The sequence below is a fragment of the Ptychodera flava genome, chromosome 17 (genome assembly GCF_041260155.1).
Source record: "Ptychodera flava strain L36383 chromosome 17, AS_Pfla_20210202, whole genome shotgun sequence".
Lineage (NCBI taxonomy): Eukaryota > Metazoa > Hemichordata > Enteropneusta > Ptychoderidae > Ptychodera > Ptychodera flava.
The window spans coordinates 5,581,133-5,594,688 of NC_091944.1; the positions used below are offsets into that span (position 1 = coordinate 5,581,133).

General features: G+C 36.6%; 1 protein-coding gene across 9 annotated transcripts in view; it reads left to right on the plus strand.

Annotated features, from left to right (window-relative positions):
- Nucleotides 1-13,556, plus strand: part of LOC139115230 (polycystin-1-like protein 2) — a 96,321-nt gene that overhangs the window by 57,499 nt on the left and 25,266 nt on the right. For 5 of the 9 annotated variants that reach the window (XM_070677196.1, XM_070677198.1, XM_070677192.1 and 2 more), the window contains 9 exons: nucleotides 2,748-2,867; nucleotides 3,661-3,780; nucleotides 5,174-5,296; nucleotides 5,612-5,734; nucleotides 6,737-6,853; nucleotides 7,287-7,451; nucleotides 8,001-8,636; nucleotides 12,527-12,653; nucleotides 13,091-13,281. In XM_070677196.1, coding sequence (XP_070533297.1) covers nucleotides 2,748-2,867; nucleotides 3,661-3,780; nucleotides 5,174-5,296; nucleotides 5,612-5,734; nucleotides 6,737-6,853; nucleotides 7,287-7,451; nucleotides 8,001-8,636; nucleotides 12,527-12,653; nucleotides 13,091-13,281 — 1,722 coding nt within the window. Of the gene's footprint in view, nucleotides 1-929; nucleotides 1,023-2,747; nucleotides 2,868-3,660; nucleotides 3,781-5,173; nucleotides 5,297-5,611; nucleotides 5,735-6,736; nucleotides 6,854-7,286; nucleotides 7,452-8,000; nucleotides 8,637-12,526; nucleotides 12,654-13,090; nucleotides 13,282-13,556 lie in introns of those variants that run through there. The other 4 variants (XM_070677193.1, XM_070677195.1, XM_070677197.1 and 1 more) reach the window with 1 other exon arrangement.

The window sequence follows — 13,556 nt, forward strand, 5'->3', positions numbered from 1 at the left end:
TATCGAAATGCTGCTGCACATCCCTTACAGCTGATAGGTGCATGTATGTGTAATGTAGAACTCGATATGCAAAATCAGACTTTCTTTCCACAGCCAAAGCCTAGACGCTTGTACTTTGTATAGTGTTACCAAATATAGAAAGATAAGTTTGCACTTAAGTTCATGGAATGCAGAATGTTAGAAGGGAATGAATAGACGAATTAACCTGCGTGGATATTCACAAAATGTCATATATTTATTTATCTATTTGTCTTTTACCGAGCTATTCATTTACTTCATTCAGTATTTGCATGTATTTTATTCAGTGCATGAAAACCCATTTATGGATGCATCGACTTTGAGTAATAAAATCCCAAAATTGCAAATAACACGATTGGAACTAACATGGGATAATTGGATCTTTATATTTTTCAAATTTCTCAAAAGTGTTATGTGCCTTATATCTGAGTGTTGCGATATTACAGATGAGCTTACATTTGCAGATTAAATCGATATTACTTCATCATCCAATTATCCCCATTATCCCAAATTAGTTCCAATCGTGTTAAATGAATGTTATGCATTGACCCGAACAAAGAAGGACTTTGGGTTACTTGTGAGACTTGCATGAAAATATTTGGTACTGACTTTAGATTGCTCTACTGTCACTAGTTTAAAGGTATACAGTCACCTGCAATCTAAATATGCCCATATATGGTCAAAGGGGCGTTCCTTTGTATTCAAAATGTCCATGTGAGGGCGCTGTTTTTAAAAAGCGGCCACCCGCTTAAAATCTGTGATTGGTTAGATTTTCTCTTTCCATGGTAACTGTGGCAAACTTGGAACAGGTGACAGTATACCTTTAATGTAGTCCTGAAAGAAAGCGGTTAAATAGTGCTTTGGTTTTTGCTGGTGCGCCGAACTGAGCCAGTGTAATTTTCCGCAAACAGAATGCCAATGCGACCAACTATGCATGGGGGAACCTGGTAGTTTCTGGTGCAGCTGCTATGAAGGCTACATGTATGAGAATGGTCAATGCACAGGTAGGTCTTGATGTTGGCCATGATGGGATAACATAACAACCAAACGGGTTCAATTTGAACGGTCGAAAATCTGATTGATCAATGGTTTGAAGAAAATTCACATCACTAGGAATGATCAGTATTCATGCACTCTTTATACAAATTCTTAATCATACCATTCATTAAGAGTAATACTATATGAAGTGACATTATTGCGTTTCATACAGCTGACAGAGACTCGGGAACAAAGTTAATTTATACAACAATACAGTAGATCGTTCTGCTGATAAACGAAATGAAGTACAAGAATGAGAGTATAACTGCAAAAGGTACTAGGTCATGGTCATGGAGGGTCATTCATTTTGTTGCAAATGATGTCGCTACAATTCAACTATCTTAGTTGCGAGCTATTTAGGTACATGCCTTCGCTCTCGTTTGCCGTGTTAATACTGTAGGGCGATTTGCTGAGACTTTTGACCACATATTCATGCCTACATGAATCGGCTTCATTTTTAGCAACACAGCACTGAACAAGATTGAAACTAATTTGGGATAATTGGATAGTGAAATAATGTCGGTTTAGTCTCCAAATGTAAGCTATCTGCTCTTCTTTATACGTTAAACTCTTGTTTTGTTTGTAATTTGTAATATTGCAACATTCAGCTATATGGTACCTTACACTTTTATGAAATTTGAAAAATATGAAGATCCAATTATCCCAAATTAGTTCCAATCATGTTCACAGCATATTATGAAGAGCTCTCACATTGGCAATATCACAGATGCTGGAGCATGAAAACACATCATCATTGCACCAGGTCATTAGTGCATACATATGTTGTGAATGAGCCTTCAAGGTGGTTTGTGCTAAGTGACCGCCAAAATTTAGGACGGCAGACAGTTTGCCACAGAATGGCTCAAGGTAATATCTAAGATAAGAGCGAAATTTGATCGGTTGTTCAGACCCCCGGCCAGTATTGATCATCAGGCAAGACAAAAGTTCGTAGATTTCCAGGATTTGCAAAACCCGTCGTCTTATGCTTTCACGTTCTGTTGCTTATACATCTTACTGCATTTGAACGCCATTGCACTTCCACTACACTAGCCGATACCGTACACAGTGCCACGGTCCATAGAGGGATCGTGACAGTGCGTAACTTTGCGCCGTATGTGTCTTTAATCACTAATATTTCGGGTAAATCAACTACTTCAATCGTTTAATTAAGTAAAAAGAAATCCTATGATGCGAGTCGGATCATCATCCCAGAGATGTAACTTTGCAACAGATGATCTGTCCATTAAGTGCAAGCACCTTTGGGTGCGAACTCTTCAGTCAATTAACTATATATTTCAATACACTAATTCAAATATGTTTGCGCCGGTCGGCGCTACATTTTTATATTGGTGTTGGTGAGGCTTGGCTGCGAAAAAAATGCTGAAATATTTTCTCTGCCGTTTCTTGTGCTCGTTCCCAAAAACACCGTTGGTCAAATTCCTTACCTTTTTATGCGTCATAATGCACATAATCTACACTTCACTGATTTTTTTATTACTATTTGAGTACAAGTTTTAATTTTAACCGTGCTGTTTTCTATTTATTCAATGCATGGAAATATATTCATAGGTGCATTTATTTAAAGAAAAAAAATGGAATGAACTGAAAGTCACAATATAAACAAAAGATTATTGTGTCAAATTCTTGGACGCAAAAAAAACTATCATTTTCTTTCTATCTTAATTCAACAGCTATAAATAAATGCGAAGACGGTGAACACAATTGTTCTCAAATATGCATTCCTGGAAATGGTACCTTTGAGTGTTCTTGTTACTCTGGATACAGGCTGCTTGATGGCATCACTTGTGAAGGTATTGTCGAAATAGAAAAGATACACTGAATCTTTTACAAGCGATAAGTCATCACTTCTTTTTCTTAAAAATGAACACATGCATCTATGAATAAGAGACAATGCGTACAACTTCTGGTAATGAATGTCATTAATTTGTTTTAATTAAAAGAGCGGTTTTGCATGTTGTACTAACTCATATTTGAGGGTAAATTTATCATTGTATGTGTAGGGTTTCAATGGCTGTGAAATCTATGCTATGCTTATCTCCAAAAATATGCCTGAGAGATTATGCTTATTTCTTCAGAATTTTAAGCGCAATACACTCGGTCAGTATACACAACGGGATAAATCATTATCAAATAATCTAAGGTCTCTGTTAGGGAACTAAAGCATCGTGGATGCCATGATGGCATATATTTCAATACACTAATTGAAATATGTTTGCGCCGGTCGGCGCTACATTTTTATATTGGTGTTGGTGAGACTGGGCCGGAAAAAAAATGCTGAAATATTTTCTCTGCTGTTTCTTGTGCTCGTTCCCAAAAACACCGCTGGTCAAATTCCTTACCTTTTTTATGCGTCATAATGCACATAATCTACACTTCACTGATTTTTTATTACTATTTGAGTCCAGGTTTTAATTTTAACCGTGCTGTATTCTATTTATTCAATGCATGGAAATATATTCATTGGTGCATTTATTTAAAGAAAAAAATGGAATGAACTGAAAGTCACAATATAAACAAAAGATTATTGTGTCTAATTCTTGGACGCAAAAGAACTATCATTTTCTTTCTATCTTAATTCAACAGCTATAAATAAATGCGAAGACGGTGAACACAATTGTTCTCAAATATGCAAACCTGGAAATGGTACCTTTGAGTGTTCTTGTTACTCTGGATACAGGCTGCTTGATGGCATCACTTGTGAAGGTATTGTCGAAATAGAAAAGATACACTGAATCTTTTACAAGCGATAAGTTATCACTTCTTTTCTTAAAAATGAACACATGCATCTATGAATAAGAGACAATGCGTACAACTTCTGGTAATGAATGTCATTAATTTGTTTTAATTAAAAGAGCGGTTTTGCATGTTGTACTAACTCATATTTGAGGGTAAATTTATCATTGTATGTGTAGGGTTTCGATGGCTATGAAATCTATGCTATGCTTACCTCCAAAAACATGCTCGATGAGAGATTTTGCGTACACAATGTAATCATAATCAAATAATCTAAGGTCTCTGTTAGGGAAGAATAGCATCATGGATGTCATGATGGCATTTTAAGATAAGAGTTTAAAATTTGAATGTGCCATATTTGGACTGCATCGATAAGCCACAAGGAAGGAGATATTTCAACATTTACACAGTGTGCAATGCCAAGGGGAAGCCTACGTTGTTGCGGAAGTTAAAGAGAAAATTCCTGTATATAGGGAATACGTGTTGTTCATTGATTGGTGATCTTTACTTTGAAGCTTACATTGGTAGCCATGAGAAATTTCCAAAGGAAGCAGAAAAACTCTTTCATTATCAGGACCAATGTATTATGTAACTCCATACCAATGCATTATGTGTGTCTCATTAACGTCCTAACACATGATGGGGCTATTTATTCTCTATTATAATGTCATGAGCGTAACTGAAGTTAGGAAACACGAGTTATATGTGGAATTGCTAAGGTGGAAATCACTATCAAAACAAATACCTGTAACGCCAAGCTTGCATTCCTTGAAATATTTTGATTAACCACAACATCATTACATAAGATGCCTTCTCGCAAATATTAAATAACAACACCAAGAATATAGAAAGGGAAGACATTTTAATCTTCGACCATTTCTTCGCTGAAAATTTTATTTGTTAGTAACATTTATCCATCATGTCGCTTTTTTGATACTATGTGGGCATAGACTTCGACTGTTTCACAAAACAGAAGTGTTAGAAAAGTCTGCACTAAACACGATTGGAACTAATTTGGGATAATTGGATGCTGACGTAATGTCTCTGCAATCTGCTTTTCCCTTTACATTATACACATGTTTTTATGAGTAATTTGTAATATTACAACATTCAGCTAAAGGGCACCTAACAGATGTGAGAAATTTGAAAAATACGAAAATCCAATTATCCCAAATTAGTCCCAATCATGTTACTATCTTGCGACACAAATCTGTGTAGGAGTACAGTCATTAGGAATTTAAAACGCCCCATAATTGGTCTTGGTAAATACCAATAAGAATGAACCATTCGAAGCAAGCTATTCCAATCAAAAGTTGACTTCCTTCTATTTTCTTCTCTCAATACTTTCTTTACATTTCTACAGATATAAATGAATGCGAATTTGACACAGGTACTTGTTCTCAGCGGTGCATCAACGGAAATAGCACCATTGAGTGCGCTTGTTATCCTGGTTACGAGCTTCTGTCAGATAACATGGCATGCCAAGGTACTCATATATAATACAAACCCTCAAATAGTGTATTGATTTTCAAATAACTAGTCCATGGAAGTGAGAGCTGATCATGCCATGTAGACGCAAACTTACTAACAGGGGGAAGTCTACCGTTTGAAAGAAGCAAGACCGTTTCTAAAATGCATGCCTGCCTGTGGTATTTGTGGTAGACATTATATAACAAAATCTTTCAAAATAACCCCGCTCAGGTCTTTTCGGTAATATGTGCAAAGTGGCATTCAAGTGTGTGCTAAGCGTTAACCTTCTAAATTAACTGACAATGTAAACCGCAAAGTCTTCTTCCAACAGAAATAGATGAATGCGAAAACAATAGGCACAATTGTTCACAGCTGTGTATTTCTGGAAATGGCACTTTTTCATGCAAGTGTTTGTCTGGATACAAGCTCCTGTCAGATAAAGTGACTTGCAAAGGTACGGTAACGTGACGCAATCATTTCAAATGTCTGTACCGTAATTGCTCCCATTCTTAAAGCCCCAATAGCTGCAAATGTTTGGCAAACCGATCTCACAATATCCCTAGTCATGACTGTCAAAAGTAGTATGTAAGTTCAGAGGTTTTAACATCATTTTAGATTTCCCGCCATTTTCAAAAACTAATCATATGACAGAGAAAATTAAGATTAAAACAACAAAATGTTGGCTATCGTGTGTTGTGCATTCAAGTAAATGGCGTCATGCTTGTTTCTGGTATGATCACGATGTGTGTGTGCCGGAAATACTCTTTTTTGTATTTTCCCATGGGGCCGCCATATTATGGGTGCGGCTTCCGTTTATTATTAAGCCTGTTAAAACGTGTAGGCATGGTCCGAATCAGGGAGCAGTGATATTTCAATACACGTCCTTCAGTTAGCACATTCACACGAACCAACTTTGGTTTGAAAATAAAGTCATGAAAATAATGCATAAAATTAGCAACTATTGGGGCTTTAATGAAATTTTCAAAACTTGCGTGTGTCTTATTTGTAATGTATGTTATATCAAAACTTCATGTAATCGACGTCGACATCGAAAAGTACAGTTTATAATATGTCGTCACAACACATTTAGGGGGTTTGGTATGAGTTTCAAAGCAATTTAAAACGCTAAGGAGTAGGAAGTGGCACGTGTCAATATCCAGGTCATTGATAGGCTTACCATGATTGCACAAAGGAAAACTAATGACCCTTTTATCACATGTTGTTTTAATCAGCCGAGACAAAAATTTACCATACATTCATAGCGTGTGTATTAATGTCAATCGGAGTACATAGTTTACTGCGAAAGGCTCAAATTCATGACATCAACAATGACATGCGAAGGTTGCAGTACAAAGTCATAAAATTTGTCATTCCAGTGAAATTTAGAAATTTCCTTAATGCTGATAAGCTAGTCAAATAAGCTTTGTTTCTTTTTTTACATTTATAATCCTATCAGATGTTGACGAATGTGAAAGTAACCCATGTGAACATATGTGTGTCAACTATGACGGAGGCTTTAATTGTACTTGTCGTACTGGATATCGCCTTGGATCAAACTTCGTGTCCTGTGAAGGTATGCTGCTGATAATGTAACGCATTGACAAATTATACTTGCCAGCTTTTTAACATTTCCTTTCCGCTCCAAATACATACATACATACATACATACATACATACATACATACATACATACATACATACATACATACATACATACATACATACATACATACATACATACATACATACATGGTTAGACATACATCATTGATCAAAGCCTACATGACACAGCATATATATATATATATATATATATATATATATATATATATATATATATATATATATATATATATATATATATATATATATATATATATATATATATATATATATATATATATATATGCGTGTATGTTAGGGTGTATGACTGATGAATTATGAGTGTCTCCAGGTATGTTGATATCTTCCTCTTTCTATAGTCAAATTATGCCACACTTTTACAGATGAGATCCCAAGTAGTACTGACGGTCCAATTTTACCCCAAACATGCAATGATGACACGGAGATCCTGTGCTACGACGAATCCAAGTGTATTTCACAGGAAATGCGATGTAATGGTCACTCTGATTGTGAAGATGGAAGTGATGAATTGGATTGTATTCATCCTCGTATGTATCTCGCTAATTAGTAATAGTAATGGTGGAGGTGGTTATACTGTGATTATGGATATGAATTGAAAACGTGAAAGTTATTTCACTATTGCGAAGAAGCCAAGGCTACCATTATTTCGAGTCGCAAAATTCTTTCAGAGTTATAATGACATACGCGAAAAGTCTTCTTAAAGGCGGCGTAACAATAGTTGTGATAGACTAAAGGTTGTAACAAAGCGAGGCTACTGGGAAATTGCGAAATGTTTATGCACAAACGTTTGTGTTGTGTCAATCAAACGAGTGTTATTTAATAAAAGCTGTAACCATTGGCAATATCCTCGTTGCTTTTCCGACAAAACGTACGCTTTGATTACTTCTGTCAGAGGTACGGCGAAATATAAAGCAACAATCTAATCAACAAAATTCACTGCGTGTTTTATGTGATGATTTTGTTTTTTGTATTTAATGTAATGTATGGATGGATGGATGAATGTATGGATGTGTATGTTTATTAAAAAGAAACTTTATATGTAATAATTAAGGATTTTCCTCCATTGTGAATTGCAGAACAGCCACAACCTGTTGCATTTTGGCCACTCGATAGAGATGATCTATTAAGTGATACATCCGGTAATGATAATCATGGTGTCAACGCTGGCGGCGCTCACCTCCTTGCAGATGCTGATGGGACACTCGGTGGGGCATATCAGTTTACCGGCAATGCGAATTCATACATCGAATTCCCAAACAATGGTGCCTATGATACGAGGTACTCCATAACCATGTCAATGTACATATATCCACAAGGGTCGTACGGTCCTATATTTAACTTCAAGGGCGATGCCAATGGTGTTCAAATGTTCGGTGGTGATGACAGGCAGTTCGTAATGTTTATCGAGCGGAACAGTGATACAATAAATGATGCACTGTCCGTCTCCATACTGAAGGAAAACGAGTGGACCTTCGTCAGTGCCAGTTACAACTACGACACCGGGTTTGCCAAATTGTGGATCTACGATGAAGTTGTAGAGTCGCTTAATATTGGTAAGATTGAGTTAGCAACGAACTACGAAGCGACAATGGGGGCTAGAGCCGGTAGCGACAGATATCTGAGGGCTATGATTACATGTATGCAAATACATGATAAAGAACTTACCCCATCCGAAATGCGAACAGCGGAGAGCCGGTGTAAAATAAATCCAGGTACGTAAACACTACGCTTTTTGCATCTTTCAAGCATTTTTTTATTGTATTAAAAGCTTAAGACTTACATGTAAATGCTGTAATGTCCAAAAATTTGCGCCGTAATATTTTCGTATTGCTTTCAAGAACCACTATTTTGATGATAAAAATATGTCGATGGTATATTGCATATCTAAAATGTTCTATTTCAAAACCCTGAAATCGTTGCTATGCCATGCAAGTGGTAAGAGGATAGTTACCCCCGGACATTTAGTCCCCGGACAATTACTACCTACCATTTACCCCCCCCCCCTCCCGCTATTTACCACTCGGACACTTACCACACAGGACATTTACCACCCGTCTATTTACCCTCTCTCTTAAAAATGAATTTTAAAGGACGCCTGATTCATTGCTGTCTATGATTCAAACAGCCTAATGCAGTGTATTTTATATGTTGGTGATGAAGGAATCAGTAAATTTTTTATGAAACATCTAACACACATTCTACCAGTAAACCATAAAAACTGAAGATGTGTGTAACGTTCGATGCAATCTGGTTTTGACTAAAAAACACAAAAATGGAAAAGAGACAAACATTATTAGCTCCCATAGCCATATGTATATATGGCAATGGAAGCTATTCTTATAGGCTAGGGAAATGTCTGTATGTATGTATGTCTGTATGTCTGTATGTCTGTGTGTCTGTATGTCTGTATGTCTGTATGTCTGTCCGTCAACATCAAAAACTCCAAAACCGCTGTACATTTCATCTTGATATTTGGTGTGTACATGGATGATGGGCTGTAGATGAGATTTTGTTCAAATGAAGTTGTCATTGCCAAAAATATGCAAATTAAGTGAAAAAATGTAAAAACAGTCAAAATTGAAAAAACTCAATAACCACTGAGCAGATTACATGAAAAATTAGCATGTAGTACTTTGGGCTGACATGAAATGATTGTGCACATCTTGGGTCAGTATCTTGGACTTGCTATTTTTCATGATTTTTTTTGTAATTTTCTCCCATTTTTGGTCAAAAATCTCCTGCTCTGAAACCACAAGTCCGATTGATTTGAAACTTGGTATGGAAGTGCATAGGAGTGACCTTTCCCAAATTTGGGCAAATCGTGGTGAAAATTTGCATATTTTTAGTTTACACGTCCATAGACTCCCATGTATAAGGCAGATCTCCATAGACTGCCATGTATAAGGCCACGAAAAATAAAAATTTAGTTTCTCATCGTATTCATATTGCAAAAAGGATGCAGTGACACAATTTTTAGTCCCCACGGATAAAGCCAGTGAGCTTATAGATTGGGTCATGTCCGTCTGTTCGTCCATCCGTGAGTCCATCCGTTCACGCATATATCTCGGATATTTTGACAAAATGTCATGTGACCTTGATGACCTTTGATCTCAAATATACATATTTGTCCATAACTCAGTAACCACAAGTGCTACCACCCTTCATATATGGTATGATGGGACAGCTTATGACGCCACATATTGTACCTCATTAATTATGCACATATCTAATTTTGAGCGAGCCAATAGAGCTAGAGGTCTGATTTTTGGTATATAGGGATAACTTAGCAAAACAATTTTTTTGACAAAATGTCACATGACCTTGGTGACCTTTGACCTCAAATATACATATTTGTCCATAACTCAGTAACCACAAGTGCTACAGCCTTCATGTATGGTATGATGGGACACCTTATGACGCCACATATTGTACCTCATTAATTATGCGCATATCTAATTTTGAGCGAGCCAATAGAGCTAGAGGTCTGATTTTTGGTATATAGGGATAACTTAGCAATACAATTTTTTTGACAAAATGTCACGTGACCTCGGTGACCTTTGACCTCAAATATACATATTTGTCTATAACTCAGTAACCACAAGTGCTACAGCCTTCATGTATGGTATGATGGGACACCTTATGACGCCACATATTGTACCTCATTAATTATGCACATATCTAATTTTGAGCGAGCCAATAGAGCTAGAGGTCTGATTTTTGGTATATAGGGATAACTTAGCAAAACAATTTTTTTGACAAAATGTCACGTGACCTCGGTGACCTTTGACCTCAAATATACATATTTTTCCATAACTCGGTAACCACAAGTGCTACACCCTTCATGTTTGGTATGATTGGACACCTTATGACGCCACATACTGTACCTCAATAATTATGCGCATATCTCATTCTGAGCGAGCCAATAGAGCTGGATGTCTGATTTTTGGTATATAGGGATAACTATAGGAGAGAAATTTTTTGACCAAATGTCATGTGACCTCGATGACCTTTTACCTAAAATATATGTTTATGTCAATAAATAAGTAACCACAAGTGCTATGTCCTTTGAATTTAGTAGGATGGGAATCTTATGACAACACACCGCTTTACCTCATTAATTATGTACACATCTAATTCTGGGCAAGCGAATAGAGCTAGAGATCTGATTTTTTGGCATATAGGGATTAATTAGCAATATAATTTTTTTTTCAAAATGTCATTTGACCTCGATGACCTTTGACCTTGATTATACATATATATGCATATTTCAGTAACCACAAGTTCTATACCCTCCAATTTTGATAGGATATTAGACCTTAAGATGTCACATCTTGTACCTCATTTATAATGCGCATATGTATTTCTTGGCTGGCCAATACTGCTAGAGGTCTGATCTTTTTTCCCGATTTAGAACCATAACTTAGACATGCCTCATGTGTTTCAAATTGGGAACAACGACATAGACCTATGTGCCCATAGATCTCAACATATACACTCCAGTGATACTTCTTAATGACCACATTTCCTGCCCCATCAAGACTAATACTCCTATTACAAGTGGGGACTATGTCATTATCACAGTATTCGATATATCTAATTCTGTATTTTTTCCATTTTAGATTCTGAATAATTACATTAACATATTTCACTGTCTCCAGTACATTTCATTTAAGTATTTTCACTTCATGCACTTTATCCCTTTCACACATGTTCAAATATCTGACCAGAGAAGAAACACTAAATAGTCCAGGATGGGAGCTACAGTGTCATTGACGCTATTTTTAGTTGCCTAGTGTTACGGGCAAGGTAGATAGTAGTTTAGTCCGTTAACACCATATAATTGTTATTTTAATGTCATTTATAGTATTCATTTATTATGTAATACATGGTTAGACATAGTGTCAAGTTCAAGATTAACCTTTCAACTGACAGCCGCAGACAACTTCGCATGGTGTAGTGGCTAGAGTGAGAGTCTTAAGTTCAGGCAATATTGTTGCCATAAATTGTGCTAGTGGTAAATATCCGGATGGTAAATTTCTCGGTGGTAAATGGTCGGTGGTAATTAGCGGGGGGGGGGGGGTTAATGTCTGGTGGTGATTGTCCAGAGGGTATTTGTCAGGGTGGTGACTGTCCTAGAGCTGCAAGTTTAGTAAAAATCCATCGTCATCACAATCGCCATCTTCGTCTCCGTCGTTGTTGTGATCGCCATCGCCCTCTCCTCCTCCTTCGCATTAAATCACCACCATCATCATCGTCGTCGTCGTCGCCGCTGTCGTATCACCATACATTATGTCGATATCATCGTCGTCGTTGTCGTCGATGACGACATTACAAATATCAGAAGTTATGATGCATGATATTATTATTATAATACGGTATGATGATGTATGATGATGATGATGATGATGATGATGATGATGATGATGATGACGACAACGACGGTGATTATGATGATGAACGATCTCGTTGTTTGTGTTGCGAAATATTGCACGCTATTTTCTTCAAGTCTCATTATGTTATTTTGTGCCAATAAAAGTTCTTTATAATTTCAATTGAACATTATATTGAACATTTACGCAAGAGAGTATATTTTGGTTCGTAGGATGCAAGGGTCCGTATGAATTCCGTTGTCGTGATGGCGAGTGCATTCATTTGACCATGGTCTGCGATAACAGTCCCGATTGCCAAGATCAAAGTGACGAACAAAACTGCGTCGACTTGAACATAAGGTACCGGATACTCTTTCTTTCGTTTTCAAAAGTTCAAATGATCTTGTTTCAAAACATCATTTACCAGACGGACTTTTCAGGTCAATTTATGCGAAACTAAATAACTACAAAATTTAAGCACACAGCTGTAATAGACGTATTCAAGTAGCTAAATAGACAAATAGCATGCAATCTGAAATGATCTTAGTGAAAAAGAAATAAAGGTATTGCATCAATTCAAAAGGAAAGTTTATATATTCAGCGGATCCCTCAACTGACTTACAGTACAAAACGAGTGATTCAATTTTGAGTTGATTATCTTTCTTTCGGTGCCATTGACATAGCGACGACACACTATCATATCATTGGTTTCTTAAATTTTATTGCCGTTATGTTCTTGGCATTTGGAATTTATTGTTCAAATCATAACAAAATTCTTATCAACTCTTTGCGATCAGCTGCCTTGAAAACTGTAATGAAGATTTTACAAATCCGAGTTTGAAAATCCTGAATAAAGCTACCTTCCTTGGTTTGCCAAACGGTATCCAACCAAAGTGTAAGTGGTATATGTTTCGCGAAGCCTCACAATCAAGTCAAGAAGAAGACGAATTGATAGAGATAGACGATCTCTACGAAAGGACGTATACAGGCAAGTAGAGATCTTGTCTCTTTCCGTGTTTCATGTAAAAATATGCACGTCGAAAGCAAGAGCCTTACACTTTTGCAAAAACTTTCCCAAATGAAACTTTCATTCATCTCTTACCAAATCAACAATAAAAATCAGAGGTCACTGTGCAAAGCTTGGTATTAGACACAACTGACACTTATCGTATTTTGAAATTCAAAATGGCCACCAACTCTGTGTTCACTCTATCCGGAAAATGAAATTTTCGATTCCGAAAAAAACTAAGACGTTGACACATT